This window comes from Rhinolophus hipposideros, assembly GCF_964194185.1.
Source record: "Rhinolophus hipposideros genome assembly, chromosome: 18".
Classification (NCBI taxonomy): domain Eukaryota; kingdom Metazoa; phylum Chordata; class Mammalia; order Chiroptera; family Rhinolophidae; genus Rhinolophus; species Rhinolophus hipposideros.
This window is the reverse complement of record NC_138064.1, coordinates 41,581,312-41,603,133: the sequence shown is the minus strand read 5'-3', so window position 1 is coordinate 41,603,133 and position 21,822 is coordinate 41,581,312. Positions and strand designations below refer to the sequence as shown.

Genomic DNA, 21,822 nt, shown 5'->3' with positions numbered 1-21,822 from the left:
CTCTATATAGAGGGAGTATAGAAAAATCAGTCCCTGTCAAATATGTTCCTCCCATTGACTTTGCAATTTATTAAGTCCTTTCTCATGTTAAAAACCAAACCAAACCAAACCGAACCAGCCAACCAATCAGCCAACCAACCAACCAACAAAAGTCTTTATGTTTCTCCTTTATATCCATTATGGTAAGTTTTAAGTGTGAACTTGACAAGGCAGTAGTCCCCCGTTACTCACTCAAACACTACTGAAGGTACATTGTTGTGATGGTACAGGCACACTTCAGAGAGATTGCAGGTTAGGTTCCAGACCACTGCCATACAGTGAGTTGTAATCTTGCTGGTGGAGGATCTTGCCTTCAATGTGTAAAAAAAGCACAAGTGCCAAGCATAATAAAGTGAAGGGCAATAACACAGGGTATGCCTGCATTTTGTAGAGATGCTTAACATCTCTAATCAGCTGACTTTAAATAAGGTGATTATCCTCAATAATCTGGATGGGCATGCCTGATCTCATCAGATGAAAGCCTTTAAAACCCTTTCAAAAGCTTAGGTTTCAAAATGAAGAAGAAATCCCACCTGTGGATTGAAGTGTCAGTTTCTGCCCAACGGTTTCCAGTCTGACCTTGATATTATACAATCCAAATGTCTAAAAATAATCAAATACTTGCTGAGTTCATTTGTTTAAACTGATTTCAGTCCCCATCATTCTATTGAAACAGCCTACCCAAGTTAAAATTAACTTTGTTTTGCCAAACACAGCTTCAATCTCTTTCTCAAAAAAGTTTACTTGCAGTTAACCAGTACCTAATCTTGCTCTTTAAATTGTGAGTATAATATATAGATGTAGTGTCAGCTCTGACCTTTTTTTTTTCCTTCTTCTAATGCAAATACCTGATTTAAATTTGATGGTGGAGGCACCCACTTCAAAGTCCGCTATCTTAAATAAACACAGCGCCAGCCACAGCTAAAGAGACAAGCCTCCTCCCCACACGGAGGCCCTTTTGTTTTAGAGATCTAGCTTTTGGGGCTACTTGTTTGTTTTCTCTTCCCACCTTTAAATTTCTGCTCTTATGTTTTAATTCACCGATAACGAGTGAGCCAGTGAAACCCTAGGCCCCCAAGCTCAACCCTAGTGAAAGCAGAAAACCCCAGGCCCATGCACTCTCTCTCTTTACCTGGGACCACGCTATGTGGCTACAGGTGTGCTGCATCATTTCCAGGTCTTGCAAGCAATAAACACATATCTTTTCAGTTTCCCGATGGTCATTGCTGAAGGGTATCTTGGAATAATAAGAACCACAATGGCCGGTCTAGCCATAACATTGATTAACGATAGACTGAGATCAATACAAAACAATAGAAGAGTGTATGGTTTAAATAATAATTATTATATATATCCATATAATTATGATGCAGATTAAGAAATAGGATGTTGCCAGTATCTTAGAACCCCCTAAATACTATACCCCAATCACATCTGCTTTATTCCTCCGTGAGGTAATCTATCCTTTCTTTTGTGATAATCACTCCTTTAATTTTTTTTATAGTTATTAGAATCACACTGTATTTTTTTGTGGCATGTTACTTTTTCTCCATGTATTTGTGAAATTCACTCATATTGATATGTATAGCTTTGGGTTTTTTTTTATTTTGCTTTTTTTTGTCTTATATTATTTTGTTGCATTACTATACTACAAAATATTTACCCTTTGACAAATTTTGGATTGTTTTGACTTTGGGACTATAATGATACTGCTATAAATCTATCTGCAAGAATGATATTTAATATACTTAATGATGTGTATAGTAAGGTCATATACCAATCACAACTTTCAGCAAATGGAAACTTGACCAACCAGAAAGGAGTTTCTCTGGTACATTGTACCAGTGTGTACTGCTAAACAACCACCCAGGATACTTAAAAATGTCTCCTAGTCTACATGTTTCAACAGTGTTTCTGATGCCTGTATCTAGGAGTGGAATTATTGAGTTGCAAGGTATGGAAATTTTCAACAAGACAAGGTAATTTCAAACTATTTATAAAATGGTTGTATCAATTTACACTTACATCAATTGATATTTACATGGGAATTCATTTCTTATCTATGTGCATATTATATATCACTTTAAACTAGAATTACTCTGAAAACCAATGAGGTTGAGCATCTGTTTACATGTTTATTAACCATTTGGATTTCTTCTCATCTAAAGTATCCGTTCAAGTATTTTTTCCTATATTTCCATTACATTGCTTTTCTTTTTCATCTGATTTGTGTTATGTATTTTTTACACTAGTTCTTTTGTTTGTTTGTTTGTTTTATGTAGCAAAATGGTTTTTTTGTTTCTTTGTGTTTATTTTTTTTTTTTGCTTTGCTTACCAACTTCTTTATGGTGTCTGAGAAGAGAATTCTTTATTTTTATGTAGTTAAATTTACCAGTTTTTATTTTTGGTGAGTATGTCTTGTTCAAGAAATCTTTTCCTCCACCAAGTTTATGAAGCAGTTTTCCTACACTATCCTCTACATGTTTTATAAATTTCTCTTTCACATGTAGGTCTTAAATTATATGGAATTTATCTTTGCAAATTGTGTGAAACAGGGTCCAATATCATATTTTTTCAAGTGGTTACCCAATTGACCCATGTTACTTAATGGAAACTTCGTGCTTTTCTTTTGCAGATCTACTTTATCTCCTATGTTATATGTTAAGTGTCCATTCATGTGTGAATCTGCTGGTCTCATTATTTTGTCCCATTGATCAATTTATCTATTCTACATCTGTACTCTTAATTTCTGTACCTTTATAGTAACTATTAATATGTGTAAGGAAATATTCTTATATCTTGTTCTTCCTTTTCAGGTATGCTATTTTGGCCCTTTGAACTTTAACATAAATTTTATAATCAGTTTATTATACTCCACATACATTAAAAATAACTGTATTGAATCGAGGGATTCATAATTTGGAAAGATTAACTATCACTACAATATACAATTTTTCAATCAATAAAGATTGCAGTTAAGTCATGTAGTATCTTCATAAAATTTTATTATTTTCTTTGTACATTTTCTTTGTATCTTCTTGGTTAATTTATTCCTAGCCATTTCACGATTTGGATGCTAGTACAAATCATGTCTTGAAATGTTAATTTTCTGTTACTTGTTCTGATTCAGAGAAGGAATTTTTCTCTGTGTAGTTTCTATAATAGTAAACTTGACACATTCTCTTATATTGTCTAAAGCAAATTGTTGGTTGTGATTGATTTTCTATGCACAAAGACATATAATCTAAAAACAATTATAGCTATTTTCTTCTCTTCCCCTTCTTACTCCTTTATTTGTATTTTTTTTTTCTTGCCTTGACACATGGCTGGAAACTATGGAAAAGGTATTGAAAAGAATGGGGATAATAGGCATACTTGCCTTGTTTTGGTCTCAAAAGAAAAGCTTTCAATCCTTTTACCAACAAGTTTTTTGTTTTTCTTTTGTTAAATAAAATTCATCAGATTTAAAAAAAGAAATACTCTTCCATTCCAAGTGTGCTAGTATAAAGTTTTTGTTATGAATAGATTTTGAATTTTATCAAATTTTTCCCAACTTATGATTTTTTTTATACTTCAATATATTAAAGTTCTGGATTTCATTAATTTGTTTTCCGACATTGAAATAATGTGTAACTGGGATAATTTAACATGGTGATGATTCTTATTATTTTTATAAATTGCTAGATTGGGATTGTCAAGTTTTGGTTTTGGATTTTGGCATCTATGTTAATTTCTCATATTTGATAGGAGTTACTTGAACTTCTTTCTTGTTTGATTGTCACAACTTTGTTAATTTTATTGACTTTTTCAAAGAATCAAATTGTTGGAAGGTCACTTTTTAATTAAATAATCCATAGAAAATATTTCTTAATTTTTCACAAATAATAAATTTATAATAAAAATTAAAGTTAAAAATTAAATTAAAAATAAAAATGTGTTTGGAGTTGTCAGTTAAACAGATAGAAAAAAACTCAACATTTTTGCCATTATAATTTTATGATTACTTTTTAATGGAAAACTATTTTGATTCAATTCCCTACAAAAAATTTAAACTGCAGTTGTGTGGCATTTTCAGCTCTTAAATGCCTAGATAATAGTCAAAAAGCAAACTCATTAATCATTTCTCTAATTTCAACCTTTTAGATCTGGCATTATCTTCAAAAAATACTTCACCTAAGAATGATCTTAAAAGTTTACCATAGGCATATTAGATACTTTATTTGATTCTACTCTTGATCTTAGCCAAAAGGCTGAGAAGCAATAACATATTAGATAAAAGTTGATCAATCAGTGTCAATGCATTCTTAAATTTAATTGTTTTATAGAGATAAATAGAGAGAAATATAAAAGTAAAAATTCAAGTTAAATAGATCTCTTCTACTATTTTAAGGTTAAAGAAATGATATATAACTTCCTTGCCATAAAAAAAAAAAAAAAAAAAAAAAGAATCAAAGAATTTAAGAAACATGCAAGACTACACAAAGATGTTCCCACCGGCCAAAACTGGTAAATTTGAGCATTAATAAGAACAATAGCTTCAACCTATCAAATTTGTTCAATCCTTGAGTTCACAATGATACAAAAAAATTAAAACAAAAATTAATTGGTCATCTTTGGAGGATGATAGGGAACCATTTATTATTTCAAAAAATAGATAGAATTGTCCATCTTTGTCTGCCTTTATCCTAAGTTTCCTATAAAAACTATACTATTGGCTAATCACATATTGGTTGAGGGGAAGTTTATTTTTTTTTAACGTATTCCAAGAAGAAATGATGACTGAGTTAGAATATCCCCATTTTGTAACATCTAGTTAATTAATGGATCTATTGTAGGCATTGAACACCATTGGCTGTAAACAGAACAAAATGACAGACATCCAGACATTATGTGCCTTCTAATGGAAGAATGCAACCTGTGACAAGATTGAATATGAATCAGGTCCAATCTGTAGAGCAAAAGATCAAGTTACAGGCAATATACAGGCAGAGGAACATGATAACTACACTCTGAGTATGCGATCAGCAAAATACAGAGTTTGAGGAATCCCACAGGTAGAAATACCACGATTCTTCAAAAACTAAGCTTCACTGAAAAGGAACAGGTGGGAGGAAAATATATAGATTAGAAAAAGCTTAGAAAGCATATTCAAAATAAGACAGAAAAACTACACTAATATTTATTAGACAGATATCAGTGACAAACCAGGAAATAATTATAAATATAATGATAGTGGTTACATTAAGGGGCCGGAAGGGAGTTGTAATAAGAATGGATTAAATAGAGGTCTTCTGAGATAGTGGACTGAGTTTAATTTCTTCATCTGGGTTGTGGTTACATTTGTTTCATTATTTCTGTATATCTGCTGTTTTTAAAATATGCTTTTTAAACTGGGTCAGTGAATGCATTTAGGATATAATTTTCACAGAAAATGTTCCAAATAGTTCTATTTCTATATTAAATATCAAATTATCAAGTTGATAAACACAAGGAGTCAAAGTTGATATTTCCAATATTTATTAGTAAGGCTGAGGCAGCAGCCTTTAAACAGCACAATTTGCATAAGTTATCAAGATACATCTTGTATATAACCACAAAACCAAGACATATTTTTACATAGAGTAAAACTCAAGACAGATTTACAAGCATTTTTAAATACAATTCTCATGTATTTCAGTTCAATTTATTCAACCTTTAGCCCAAGAATTTGTATTTGTTCATTAGATTTTCCAGAGAGATTTGGGTAGAACAGGAAACAAAAATATATTAGCAAATCACCAACACGGCATGCAACGTATAGTTAGAAACAAGACATATCTCCAAGTACTTAAGTTTTTATTTTGAAATCAATTTTATTAGTTTTTTTTTTTTTTTTTAGACAAGATTTTTTTTTTCCCTTTAACATCAGATGTGTTTTTGTTAGGATATCAGCACACACATTAATCGGTAGTAGGAGCACCTGGTCACATCACCAACAGATACATAGACACAATCAAACAATATTCACATGCTGAATGCCAAATGAAATTAATAATTCAACTTTGTCTATTTTACCAAATGTATCGTTATATACAGGGTAACCGGTTAAGAAAATGCTCTCAATCTACCTATCAAGATAAGGAACCATTTGATTAAATGATTTTCATTTAATAGGTATTATAAATAACAACAACATGGAACGTACAGAAAACATCAATGTGTCATATTCAATGAGAAAATCTATTTCACTCATTCATTCTTGTATTACATCAAAGGCAAGTAATTATTAAAGAGACAGCTCATAATTATTCTTTGAGCTTTCTTTCACTTCCATCTCAAGCTCAAAAAGAGGGAAAATCACTCTGTCACACTTAGAGTTATAAACATATATAGTTGTAGTCAGCTGCTTTTGGAATATTAGACATTGCAGCAATGAAAATAAGTTTTTAAAAATATTGTTAGTTATGATTTAAATAATAAAGTAAAAAAATACTATAAACATCTTTATGATATCTTAATGAAATAAAACATTGATGAAATAATTTCTAATAAATTGGGCACAATATAGTATATTTGCTAAATTTTAATTTATTTCACATCACCACCAACCTAGTGTCATTACTGCTATCACCACTATCATCACAACCGTTCCTATAATAAGAATCAATATCAGCTGGTTACCAGCCATAATAGTCCCACAATATGACTATTTCAATGAGTGTGATCCACAAAATTAATTCCACTGATATGCTAAAAATTTGCATTTATTAGTGTGACTAATTACAATATGGGCAACATTAAGGAGCAAAGACAATCACTGCCCCTTAGTCTTGGATACCATTCTTTTAAACTGAAATCATAAATAAAGAGTTTAGAGTCACCAAAAATCTCCTTAATCTTAAACAAAAACAGGGAAAACACAAACTTCTTACAACTAGTGTTATCTATGTCTGTGATGACCATCTGTAAATCCCTGTTTTTTGTAAAAATTCACTCTGTGCTTTTGCTTCTACAGCTAAAAGTGTTTTCAGGACCAAATTTTAATCCAAGAAGCAATTTTCAGTCTTTGATGACTAAATGAAACTGGAAAAAATTAATATGCTTTTCAAGCTGTAAGTGATGTAACTGGACAAATCACATGTTACTTAGAAATTACAAACTTTGTCACTATTAGGATTAAAAAAAGCTAAAGCCAGTAAAATAAAAATAAAATAAAAAGTGAAAAATTAGGTGCTGTGATATATACAAAAAAAGTAAAAAACACCAAGAGCCCTATTTGCCATTAAAAAAGCAACACTTGTTGTAAGAAGGATAATCGACATCATTCAGAAGAAGTGCATTCGTATAAGGATCAGTGTTGCATAGAATAATTCCAGCACAACCTAGGAGTTTGGTTAGCTGCACACTTGGCACACTTTGGCAGGATCTTATGCTTTCTGAAGGGGGATGCTGGTGCACAAAATGAAGCCCTGTTGTTAACGCTCTTGATTGACCTGGCCTCATCATCCGTTCCTTAGAACAGAGGGTCACCAATAATGGGAAGACTACTACTCTGTTAGGTGAAATAGCTACAAAGGGATGATTTGTGTTTGGGTGGCACCTCCATTTGTATTATTTTAAAAGAAATTGCAAATAGAATGAAGTAAACTAACTGGGCATACAATTTCTCACGCATACCTCTGAATATAAGTGGCTGCAGAAGAGGACCTAAGGTGAGCCAGAGTTTCCTTTATAAGGGAAAATAGCAGAGCCTTTTTATGTGAGAAGGAGATCTTCTAAACCCTTTTCTTCCCTGCTTATGAGTGATGATTATAAGCTTCCTAAAGTGCTAACTTCTGCTGGAAATATCCATGACAACCAGTGACAGATCTAGTTGTCTTTAAAAACAAAATCCTAACACTATCAAATCTTTAGTGATCCCCTCCCTGCATGCTCATTTTAAAGAAATGTCAGTGGTAAACGATACTGCATTATCAGGGAAGGAAAGGTAAAAAATAGAGGGAAGAATACATGACTGTTAACTTTCTTAGATTGGGGAAGAGTTAATTTGTATATTTTAATGAATATAATAAAGATATGTAACCTGAGATTAATTTTAAAATATTTTATTTTAATGATTTACATTTAATCAATTCCTCTCAAATTTAAAGTATGTTTTTTCTTTAAAAATTAGAAAATTCAAAATCCAACAAATATAGTATATTTGAAGATAATTTCTCTAAACTCACTAAAAACTCACCCTTGAATAGGGAAGTGGCTTTTAAACTCAGAATGCAATTTAATTAATTTTGGTTAGAATATGGGAATAAGATTAGATCAGTACGATTCATTTCATTTATATGTAATAACACAATTTACAAATCATTTATACTAATTCTTCATCTTTTTCAGATTAAATAAAAATTTATATTTTAAAGAAAAAAATAGTTTTGGAGTTAATATACTGAATTTATTCATGTCAATGTGTGCCATTGGTTTGGAGGATGCTTTTTGCTTATAAACTTTGAAAAACAAAAAGCTGCACAATAATTATTTCTCACTTATGTGTGTAAAAGTATACCTGGAAATGTGCTTTAATTTTCTATCGTAAACCACTTAATTTGATCATCCCAACATCCCATTAGGAAGGCTAGGAATATATAATTATTTTTATCTTACAAAGAAGAACATGGGGGAAAATGAGTTTCAGTGACATGTGCAAGGTGACACAGTCAGTGGCAGAACCAAGACCCAAAGCCAGGCTTTTATACCCAGCTGAGTGTGTTTCCTGCAACTCCATGTCACGTCTCGTATTAACGTTGTTGGTTCATGGAGAAGAGGATGCATTAGTGTAATGACTTAGATACTGGTCCTTTTGTTTTACACTATTAAAATAGCTCAAATTATGTTGTAACTTCTATATAATGTTGACTTTTCACCTATTTTCCCAACATGGATGCACTTGATCACCATGATCTTGTCACTAAAGGGGGAAAATGGAGCACCAGAGCAAACTTGACTCAGGTGTCAGGGTTTTCATTATACAATTAATTAATGCGTTAAGGAAAAAAAAATAATGGAAGAGCAGGAAATAACACCATTTTAATTAATCCATGTGACAGATTAATAGAATTTGTTTGCCAGAAGAAATTTTCTCTGTCAATACATCACTCAAGAGAAAGGAAATATGTGGGATAATACATTCATTTGAAATTCTACAAAGAACAAGTTGTCATGCTTTCTAGAACATACCAATTTAGTCTATGTCCTTTGGTATGTAGATTGAAAATATCTTGGTTTAAGAGTAAGTCATGGAGAATTTGATTTTTTTCAACCAAGGTTCCAATATGCTGTGGGGCAATTTTTGTTTGTTTGTGTTTTTTTGTTAGCCAGTCATGGCTTTATTTGTAGATAAATGTAATTCTATTTCTACTTAGTTTTATCTTCACTCCACATTATTTCAAATTGTATAAATGTGCTTTTACAACATGGATTCCAAAATTAGTGGTGTTCACCCTTGTAATATTTAGACACTGAGAAAACCTGTACAATATGGTCTAAAAGCCATGATTTCTAAATCTTCAGTTCCCTTTTCCCTGTAACCACAACTACTTTACTTCTATTCTTGGACACATACTGTACGTGTCGAAATCTCAAAACAGTAAGTTGTTTGAGAGGATAAGATGACGAAGAAAGATTTTTGGACTTTTGAAAACAGATTTGTTACATCGGTTCTTTCCTTTCAACCTTTGAAAGGATTACCTGCACAAAGGATTACCTTTGTCTGCATTAGAAACTATATTAATCTTTGAGCGTCTATCTTTAGCTCTACAACTCTGCTCAAAGATTTTTGCACTAAGTAATTAAAATTTTTCTCAATGCTTTTCTTGACAGCAGCAAGAAGTCCAAGGTTTCAGGGTTCCTTTTTTTTTTTTTTTCTGATCTTAGATATATGAATTTTCTCATTTGAGTTTCTTCCTGTGTTCCACAATAATACATTTACAAGTCTTTAAGTATGTTTTTGCCTGTTTTTCCTCTTCTCATGTTTACCACTGAAAACATAGCTTAGTACAATACTATCCAACTATAGTCTTGGTTTGAGATTATTTACAGCAGTTTCTATACAATGAGCAGACACATTTCTTCAATGGGTTTGAGTAGGACTGACCAAAAGTTTGTGCCAGTTGACTATTCTTTTCCTGAGATCCACTTTGTCAAGCCAGATACAGGCTTCACCAATCAAGGTCTTTTTCATAAACTTCCCTCCATTGGAGAAAAGTAAAATCTAGAAAAAAGAGCCAAAATTGTGTATACATGTGTATATTTTTTTCAAATTCTTTTAAGGACAATTGATCATCCAAGAAATAACACAAACAAGAAAGGGTAAGGGTGAGAGGAAGTAGCAGGCATACTTGTTAGCGAACTAATAATAAGGATGTCCTCAAAAGTTTTGCATATTAATTAATTCACACAAACATTTCCAAAAGGAAAAGACACATCCTGAAGGATATAATTCTAGATAAGACATGTATTCCTAGCTAGTTCTAACAACTATGCTTAAACTGGTGGAATGTTTTACAAAAGAATTTTGCTAGGGACAGTTTTACTAGTTTATGCAATATTAACTAAAATACAAAATTATTTGAGTGTTGAGTAAATAAATAAGTTCACAAGGCACATAGAACAACTATATTGATACATTGATACATTGATCTTATTTTGCATTTAATTTACTGGTGATTTTACTAGAGTATGGACTTCCAAAGTGGTTTCTTGTCATATGTGAGACTTAAAATTGAAATTCCGTAGGATCTTAGACTTAAGATTTTTTTTTCTTTTCTTTTAGAAATGAGTTGAAAGAAAGGTAGAGAACATTAGGTGTAGTTAACCATTCATTAATCCTTGGAAATTCTCTCTCTCTCTCTCTCTCTCTCTCTCTCTTTCTCACCCTCCGTCCGTCACTCCCTCCCTCCATCTTTCATTTCAGAACTTCTTCAGAAAATATTCTTTACTCCTGGCTGAAATTTTACTTTTATGTTTCTGACTTCAAAAATCAACATTTCTAGTTATAACTATCTCTTTTGGAATCTGGTTTAGGGATTTCAAATGGCATTGTATATTTTCACTTGGATCCTGCCTTCTACTCAAATTTATCACATTACAGAAAACTCGATCTTTCTCCCTCTCAGTCACTTATCTAACTAGTTAATCGCTGTGAATGACACATGTTCACACAGACTGCAAAGTCTCCTTTAACATTTTTTTATTCTCTTCCACACTAATGTAAGTTAATCCTCTCAATGCAGTTTCTGCTTTGTAATTATCTCTCATTTTTCTTTGTTAACATCTCTTATATTTGTCTCTAGTGCAGGCCTTTATTTTAAGTGCCAGTACTATGGTCTTCTCTTCCCATATTTTTCAAGTCTTTCCTTTCACCTCCTTTTCCTCTTTCATTCTTTATTTCTAAGTCTACTGAAGACATACTATGTACAAACATTGTATTAGTCTGTGGAACAAAAAGCAATGAAAATCAGGCATTGCCCTAGAGAATCTGATAGTACATATATAAGCAATGACAGGAACATATATAAATTATTGTACAAGACAGGTTGGGATAAGCAAAATGTTACATCAATATGATGTGATAAATTACATCTAGGTTCATCAGTAAAGGGCTGAGTTGACATTGAAAGATGTGGAGTACTGTGAGGATGAAGAGAGATGGAGAAGAGTATTGAAGGGGAGGAAAAACATGAGCAAAGGATTGGAAGCTTAACCCAATTTGAAAAGATTCTGGTGTGACTGAAGCATAGTGTGTGGAAAGTATACAAGGAGATGAGATTAAACAAATCAATACAATTAGGAGTCACCTTAGAGGACTCTGAATGAGTCAGGATAATGAGTCATTAAGGGGCTTTAATGTAACCTAGCCAGTGTTTTTAAAATATACTTCTGCCATCAGTATGATGAAATGAATTAAAAGGGTAAGACATTGATGGCATGTAGGCTAGGTGTAGTGCTGAAATGATTTGAGTAACAAAGAGGAGGACCCAAAGAGGATTAGTGGCTTTGAGCATGGAAATAAATCGGTGTAAAATAAACTGACAGAATAAAGAAGACTTGGTAGCTAATTGGATGAGGTGAGTGGGCTGTGGAATTCTAAAGGGCCCTTGGGAAAATACCTCTAAGAATTAATTAACTTGTAAAATGTACCACAGTATATGATCAGTTTATAAATATTGAATAATTGAATGGAAAATGAATACTGTGTGAATAAAAAATTTTAAATAGTAACTGTGTACTACAGAAATACCTGAAGAGAATGTCCTGCAGGACTTAGGCTGAATCTAAAAGTTTCATTAAACGAAGGCTCTCGATCATGTCTACACACTCTTGTTTTTTTCTTGATCACCTTTTTTTGGGTAGAGATGTTCATCACGTATATTTTTACGTACAAATCTGAAAAGAAGAATTCAGCTTGTTAAGTGTCCATTAATCATACAATGTCCTATTGAAAGAATTATAATTGTATACTGAGAGCTCTCCTACAATTTATACAAAGTCAGCAGATTATGTGCAATTTGTTTCAGACAACATAAAGTGTATAAAAGATACACCAATTTTCTTAGCAATTTAAATTTGTTTTCCTGTTCTATAATAAATACATGATGAAGTTTATGTGTTGAGAAAATCTAGCTAAAAACTAGTAAAATATCAACTTGTTTTATATAAAGGAAATTAATTCTTATTTCACATTTTCAGATATGTCTGAACAGTCCAGATTTTACTTTGCATTTTCCAGATATTTACAACATATTCTTAAAGAATTCCTAGATATATTATATTGCTCATTATCATAAAATTATATACCTGGTAAGTGATCTGGAGATTTAAATTTGTAGGTGATATTTCTGCATTGCAGAATTTCAACTATTAGTTGTTCACCGTCCGTCTTCATTTCCTTCTTCAATGCAATCTTGATTTCTCCCATTACCTGAGTTTTAACTGGAAGAATTTAGTAAAACTGTTAAGGAATATGTAATGACATTTGTTAAATGTTTAATTTAATAATTCAGTCATACATTCATTAATTATTTATCAGGTTCTAAACGCCTTTTTGCATCCTGTAAATACGTAGATGAATATAATATGGTCCAAGCCCTTAAGGAATGAGAGGTCTCATGGGAAAACTGATAAATCATATATTCACAACAAAGTATGGAAAGTATAATGATAAGCTAGTAAAAAGAGAGGTATGGAGGAAATGCAAGTAGATAAGTGTTACTCAATTGTAGATTTTTTTAGACCAAAAGAGGAAATAGATGGAAAAGACAGACATACATAAAAATAATGGGATTTTAATAATTTATAGGAATTAATAAGTCATATGAAATATAAGAAGTCATTTGCCAATAATTGCTCATTAGAAGTCATTTGCTCAATAATTGCTCAGGCTTGCTCAAGAACACTTGCTAATACAACTAAATGCCATTTTATGTTATTTGTATTTTCTTTCTATTTCTTTTGTAAAAGAAATAACCAGCTCTTTTCCTCCCTGGCTGCTTGAGGGTCGGCTGTCATCGTGATGGCACAGTAACTATCTGTACCAGGAAGTTCGTGACCAATAGACTACTTTAACGGAAACAGATGGTCATCGACATCCTTCATCCTGGGAAGGTAACAGTACCTAAGACAGAAATTCGGGAAAAACTAGCCACAATGTACAAAACCACACCATCTTTGTTTTTTCCATCTTTGTATTTGGATTCAGAACCCATTTCGGTGGTGGCAAGACAACTGGTTTTGGCATGATTTTTGATCCCTTGGATTACGCAAAGAAAAATGAACCCAAGCATAGACTTGCAAGACATGGCCTGTATGAAAAGAAATTGACCTCAAGAAAACAGCATAAGGAATTCAAGAACAGAATGAAGAAAGTTAGGGGGACTGCAAAGGCCAATGTTGGTGCTGGCAAAAAGACATGAAGAGTCTAGCAGTAAGGCTGAGATTGGACGACAGAAGGAGTAAAGATTAATCAGTGACTTTATCTGTGGTGAGTGAGCAGATTTTTCATAAGAGGACTAATAAACTAAGAACTTTTATGTGAAAAAAAAAAGAACCAACAAAAACATGTACAATAAAATTGCACAAGGAAAACTACAATGAGTGATTTAAATGAATGGGATTATTTCTTTCTAATGTTTATCTAGGATCTTTATATTATTAAAGAAACTATTCAAGCTAGGTCATATTCTTTATTGATTCACCTTTTCCTCTATCAACTTATATATGCATCCATCCACAATTATTTTATTTGCCATCCTACTCTGGGATAAGCACTCTGTTAGGAAGAATGGATACAATGGTGAGCGAAAACATGCGTGCTTAATAGTTTTATGTTTTTTCTATGTATTGAAAAGAAATCCATTAATGCAATATTTTCATCAATAAATGCATAATTAGAAAAAGGGAAAAGGTTATGAAGTATAAGAGCATAGTTTCAGGAGATACTGAAGAAGTGCTGCTTGAGTTGAAACCAGAGGATGAGAAATAAATAAATAGGTGAACTAGATTGGGAAGAATACTTTAAAGAGAAGGAATAGTATGTTCAGAGAGGTGAACATCAAGGGACTGAGGAACTAAATAAAAGTCCATGTGATTACAACATATTGTTAATTGGTGCCATGTTAAGAATTTGTTTTTTTACCTTTAGAGAAATAGGAATTTATTGAAAGTCCTTAAATATGAAAGTCACCATTTGTTCTCAAACATTTTGGATTCTGGACTTCTTTATGATTTTAAAAAAATGTTGGGTCCTCAAAGAACTTTGTTTGAGTGGATTATAGTTATCAATATTATAAATTTAAAATTTCTAATTAAAATATAAAATTATATATGTAAATATGTATTTATTAATTCAGTTAAAATGAAAATTATGTATCTACGTTATAATAAAAATATCCATATTTTCCAAAATAAAAAATAATGAAGACTGCTGTTTTATGTTTTTTCAAATTTCATTAATGTTTTGCTTAATAGAGGACAGCTGGATTCTCATACCTGTTTCTATAGTAAATCTATTTAACATGTTTTAGTTAAAATATATGAAGAAAGTCCAGTCTCACACAGATATATATGTATTTATATATATCGTTCATTTTGGAAAATACCAGTTCACTGAGTCATGTAGGTCTTCAAAATGTTAACACATTCCATATAATATTAAAAGTACACTTGTTAATATCACTATCAATATCTTCAATAAGTCTGAATATTGAGAAGTTATCAAGCTCAGGGAGGCAAATAAAGTTTTTCAAAATTCAGTTTTTACTTTAAAGCTGAATTTTATTATTGACAATTGTCAATTGTTTTTTTTTTAAGGGACTCACTTTGTTAATTTTTGAGAATAAGCAGAGTTTATTAGTTGTTCTTTCAAATAAAAATGATACTTCTTGCAAAAAAAGCCTAGTTTAGCTTGCAACTAAAATATTGCACGAGTATGTTTCTTCAAGTCAATCATCATATTTTAGTATGCAGCAGAAGTAATTTATGTGTATTTTCCATTTCATTACACAGAAAATTAGAAAGACCTGTACTTAAGGGTCCAGGTTTAATAACAATAAATTTGTCTTCTTCATCAAAGACATTCTGAAGTGAAACCACATTTTTACTTTCAGTAAGTGCATGGTGGTAAAAAAATAAATACAGTGACTATTAGTACACTTTGGTATGATTGCCTTCAGTTGTGTGAAATCACCAGCAGTTTCCTGCACCATTGCTTTTGCATTATCAATGCAAATGTCAACACAGCAGAAAGGTAAATACTGTCTTAGTATATTTTAAAAATAATTTTGACCTTATGGACACAGTTAAATCTTGGAAACCCACAAGGGTTTCTCAACCACACTTTGAAAATGACTCTTATAGAATATAATTGAGTAATCTTTGAGAAGAGACTAAAGTAACAGAAGTAACAATGTGCAACATTGTAAAAATATTAGATTATAGTTATGTAATTATTTTGATTTAATTTTATCACATTTTTGGGATATGGTTGCTTTGATGTATTTCTTGCCTGGATTATTAATTAATTTTTTATTAAATTAATTTAGATTTTTATATCTAGATGTACTGTATCCTGACATGTGGAAAAAATATTTATCAAACCATAACTCACTCCAGGCTCTTCTTTTGTCAAAAACCTAATACTAAAGTTGAAAAATAAGCAAAGTTGTACATTCTCTGTTTCATAAACTAAAATACAAATCTTCTAGATATAGTTAAATCATAATAATTCAGTGGCCAATGATTATAGATACTTCAAGTAGTTGTATGTTAGCTTTAGTTTCAAGAAACTCAAGAAAATAAAGTGCCAATTAAGAATTTTATGCACAGCTAAGTTGTCTTTCAAGTATCAAGCCTATAGTTTTAAGCATAAAAAACCTCAGGAATTCTGTACAAAGATTAACTCTATGAGAAATGTATGTGAGGATGCATTTTATCAATCCAAAGAGATAAATGAAGAAACTTAAGCAAAACAATTGATGGTCAGTATTTAACACATTTAATTTTAAAACTCAGAATAAAATAAGAGTGAGAACATAGGTGGGGGGAAGAACAGCATGTATTATATATTCTGACAGACTATAAAGGATGAAACTAAAAATAAATTATGGAGAAGATAGAGAAAGGGGAAAGTAGAATGAGATGACTGACTTTTGTATAAGTAATAGGTAGGTGACAAAGGATACCATTCAAAATTGACGAACCAGATAGTAAATGGTTAATTAAAAAGAGCAAGCATTATAAAAGGTATAAATAAAAAGAAAATAATTTTAAAAATGCAAATCTTTCTTAATTACAAAAGGAATTTTTGAAAAATTAAAGACATCAAATAGAGAAATAAATATAATAATATAATATACACAATAATTATAAAACAAAATGCTGTATTGCAATCAAACATATCATATTAATAAACATGAATAGGTTTAGCAAGCCAATTTAAAAAATAAAAGATTTTCAGATTGGCTCATAAAGCAAAGCTTAATTCTATGTTAAAATTAGTTTTGTTTCAAATAGATAAAAACACATAAATTACAAGCATGCCAGGCATATGGAAACAATAAGAGAGTAGAATTATCAGACAATAGAATTCAGGTCAAAATTCAATAAACAAGATAAAAATGAAGAACATTTTATAAAGCTAAAAGTATATAAATCATAATGAGGATACAACAATTATGAATATCTATGCATAACTTAAATAAGGCTACAATTACAAAACAAGATGTAAAGATGTAGAAGACGTAAGACAGAATAAGTAGAATAATGAAAGACTTTAACACAAAATTTGTAGTACAAGACAGACCATGTACACTAAAATAAGTAGACAGAGAATATTGAGACACCATAATATAAATAAAGCAGATCTCATGGATATATATTAAACACTCCTATTTGATAATAGATAATATATCTTTTTCTCAACTATATGTGGAACATTCACAAAGTTGATCATGCATTGAATTACAAAGAATGCATTGGTGATATCTATAAAATGAAATTATTACAAACACTGATCACACACACACAAACCTGCAATTAAACAATTCTTGGGTAAAGGGCAAAATATAAGAAAATGCAGAAGTTCTGAAAAATAATGATAATGAACATACTATGTATCAGAACCTATGAGAATTAAAGTAATGATAAAGGAACATCAATAGCCTTAAAAAATCATTTAAAACAATGATCAGAAGATAATGCATATGCATTAACACTCTTATTAACACAAATTTAAAAAATACAATTCATTTAAATTACCAACTCCAAAAGCTGGAAAAAGGACAACAAAGTAAAACAAAAGAAAGAAAAAAAGACAAGAAATTATAAAGATATACACTAAAATTAATAAAGTAGAGAATAGAAAAAATGAACGAATCAAAATTCTGGTACTTGCAATGGTAGCAAGAAAATAGAAAAAAAAATGATGGATTTAGTCAATGATATGGGGCTTCAATATTATTATTTAGGAATGACATGTGGTCTCTTTAACTATGACACTACTTTCCTCTCAGTGATTTGGTATAAACATTTTAGGGTTATAAACATATCGTTAATACTGTCAACTTATATTCTGTTTACATGTTTTCGACAGAAACTGAATATATGATGTATTATATTTCTTTGAACCTGTGAGTGAGTATCCAGTTATGGTTACTTGATCATTTTAAATAAGTATAAACAAGTACATTCAAATCAATCTCTTTTGTTTTAAAGACCTTCACAGGAATATAAAGAATCTTCAATATAAAAATGAGAAATTAGGACAGATCTTAGAATCTCCTTTACTTAATATCTAGAAACCAGGGGAAAAAAGTAAAATTAAGGAAAGTGTTAACTGGTAGCAACCAAACAAGAAGTAGTCTACAGTTTCCTGGCAGAAAATCCTTAAAGTGGTGTCTAGAAATGGAAAGGAAAATTCTGGGAAGGTACAGCTTAGCAGCATTCCTGACCACACCACATGTCAAAAAATCTTACCAGGAAAAGAATGATGAGTGGATAAAACCTTGAGAATTGTCATTAAATCCCCATCACAGAAAAGTGGACGAACAATGAAAGTAGGCAACCCCAGAAAAGTCACACTAAATGCTTACGAGTGGCAGTTTTGACTTAGCACTAGGGAAATCTGAGGTTTTCGGTGGAATCAGGAGAAACAACCAGGGCTCCCCATTTTTTGGTCCTCCAGGATGAAGCAGGAGAAAACTCCAAAGCTGAGAGTATCTTCTCAAAATAAGACAACCTCATTTTGGTGGAGTAAATGCTGGCAAAAACCATTTAATTATATCTCAAAAGAGAGCAACACCTAGTCAACCATGGTGGCAAATCTATTTATAAAACAGTTCTATTTCTTTCCTCCAAAGCCACAGAAAAGTGAATAGAATTACTCTTACATCTCTCAAATCATAACTCTGATGGAGGGAAAAAGGACGATTCTAACAATGATACAGAGGGAGTCAATGAAAAGTCACTCCCACTATTTGGAGCCAATAGAAATTGTGGACACAATTGATCAACACTAATGAGCACGGTAAAATGAAATAGCAGTACACTTTTTTCTGGGAGAAATTCACTTGTATAGGTTATATTCCTCTTTTAGAAGCCTTAAAATTCCAACATGCTAAGCATATGAAATTTGTTGCTGTTGTTTTCCATTTTCTCACTTTAGAAGAAAGGTGGAATTAAAAATTTGGTAATTAAAATTCTCAAGTCATCACATTGTCTATGTTTTCTTGGAAGGTTAAATTCACATGCTTCACAGTATGAAATAATGCCTTTGCAACAACATGAATGGATCTTGAGATTATTATACTAAGCAAAATAAGTCAGACAGAAAAAGTAAAAAAACATATGTCCTCACTCATATGTGGGATATAAAACTGAAAGCAACAATGGAACAAGACAAACAAATAAAGAAAAAAAATCTCATAGATAGACAACAGTTTAGTGGTTACCAGAGGGTAAGGGAGGGGGGGTGGTAGATGAGGGTAAAGAGGGTCAAATATATGGTGATGGAAGGAGAACTGATTCTCAGTGGTGAGCACACAATACTTGTGATGTTCTTGATAAGTTTCTCTTATCTGAAGATTGTTCCAGTTTTTTCTTTAATATTTTTACTAAAGAAAGAAAAGGACATGCCCACTGAGGAGGTTCAAAGGAGAAATGCATTCATTGTGAATCATCACTATCATTCATGGCTGTCCTTTCATAGGTTCCGAATGCCTTTCCATTTGAAACAAATGCATGGATGGTGACAAAACCCTCTGTGTCCACTGTCTTCAGAAGAGTGGGCAGCAGCTCCAGATCTGCTTGAGCCTCTGAACACATGAGGATGTTTTGTAATTTTGTTTGGAATAGAGAGTAAATGGGCAGACCATGCTTTGACTGGTCTCCAGGGCTCTTGGTGTCCTGAAACGTATGCTTTGGTTATTTATAAAATAATAATCATTAATCCTGCTCTAGAGAAGATATTTATCCTATAATTTGACACATGCCTACAATTTAAGAATAGAAAGAAGAGGAAGGGATGAGGAATATAGAGGCATAGTTCAAAAATATGACAAAACAATAAATGAGGTAAAATTTGGGATTCAGAGCTAATAAGCAAAAAATCCCATTTTAAAACTATTAATGAGTTAGAAACATTTCGGAACAAAAATTAAATAAGATGGAAATCAACATTATTGACAAAGAGGAAAGAAAAGCTTAGGATGATATAGAGAACAAAATACAGAGTGAAAAATTAGAGAACAATGATAAATTTGTAGAAGTGAAAAATATGATCCAATATAATTGATCACTCAGAAAAAGTAAATTCAAGATAATACAAAATAATATCTACGTAAAGTACAAAGATGTTTCTTCGAAATAACACAAAGATAAATCTGTGGATCAAAAGAGCACCCTATATTCCTGGAAATATTGATAAGTTGATACACTGATACATCCCACTTAAACTACTTCAAGGATACAGAACACATTCTTAAAAAATCTGGGGGGGAGGAGCAGAATTAATCCCCTGAAAGAATACATCATTGTACAAAACAGCTTTTCTAAAATATTTAAAAGAGCATAACAGAAGATATAGAGGATGTAGTAATGAGAGAGAGAAAGAAGGAAGGGGAGAGAGAAAGAAAAACAGAAAGAGAAAGAGAACGAACAGAGGGATGGAGGGAAAAATATGAAGACGAAATTCAGGAAATCAGTAAAATATGGGACAGGTGTGTGAAAGAAAGTAAAGAGCACAGATTTTTTTTTAAGAAGAGAGTTAATAAACAAAATTCAAAATTGAAATATAGTATTAAATATAATAATTATTTAACCTCTTAATATTTTTAATTTTGTTTCTTAAACTTAGTGAGATCTTTTATAAGGTAATAAATGGCTAAGATATTTATAAGGTAATATGGCTAAGATATTTATTGAAATTAAGTTATTCCATTGTTTTTACTGTGACATATTCTCTCCATTAAATTAAAAAACAATATAATCATCTTTGACAAAGAGCATGAATAATTTAATTGCATTTTAACAAAACTGTATGTGTCTCTCGCTTTAGATAGCTAACGTGCTTCAACTAAGTAAAATTGTAAAATTGGATTATTTTTATTTTCCACAGCTTTTTTCTCATACTTTTTGTGCTTTATTCTCCATCAAGATATGTAGTGCTCTTTCCACATTTTGTTTTCTCAGAGAAATATTTTATGTATATTTTATCTTTGAAAAATGTGTGTATGTCATATCCACATGCACACACACATACACATAATATCTATATCTCCATATATCTAATTCATATTTTAGAGAAGAATATTTTGAGAAAACATTATAAGTAACAAAACACAATCAATATTTTACAATAAGAAATGGGGTTGGTGTAATCCCTGTTTTACACATAAGAAAATTGTGGCTTGGATATTCTAAGTAACTTGCCAAATTTTTAAATGGCCCAGGCAGAATTTTAATCTAAATCTTCTGATTTTAAGTGCAGGGTTCTATTCTCTCATGAACACCTTATATTTTGCTATTACTAATATTTTCTTAAACATTCATTTAAAAATATTTATTAAGAATATTATCAGAATGAATGGATTTTCAGGGGCTGTTCTGCTACTTTATTTTAGCCACAGTAAGGACCTCAAAAAGCAGAGAAGGCATAGCAAGTAATTCTTTCAGATGTTTAAACAATAGCTAGAAGTTATCTCTACATATACATGTTAGGTCAATTATCCGTGTTATTTATATTAAACAATAAACCAGCAA

The 21,822-nt window shown here is 31.3% G+C and overlaps 1 protein-coding gene and 1 pseudogene across 4 annotated transcripts in view; one reads left to right on the top strand and one right to left on the bottom strand.

The window, feature by feature from the left end:
- Nucleotides 1-9,935: 9,935 nt before the first annotated feature.
- The window catches only part of PCLO (piccolo presynaptic cytomatrix protein), a 382,570-nt gene continuing 370,683 nt past the window's right edge, over nt 9,936-21,822 (bottom strand). For all 3 annotated transcript variants that reach the window (XM_081079464.1, XM_081079465.1, XM_081079466.1), the window contains 3 exons: nt 12,868-13,002; nt 12,311-12,456; nt 9,936-10,282 (listed from right to left, as the gene is read on the bottom strand). In XM_081079464.1, coding sequence (XP_080935590.1) covers nt 10,142-10,282; nt 12,311-12,456; nt 12,868-13,002 — 422 coding nt within the window. In that variant the 3' untranslated portion in view covers nt 9,936-10,141. The remainder of the gene's footprint in view (nt 10,283-12,310; nt 12,457-12,867; nt 13,003-21,822) is intronic.
- LOC308510237 (small ribosomal subunit protein eS24-like) lies at nt 13,167-13,982 on the top strand (annotated as a pseudogene). Its single transcript has 2 exons — nt 13,167-13,213; nt 13,566-13,982. The product of its transcript is annotated as a small ribosomal subunit protein eS24-like (transcript).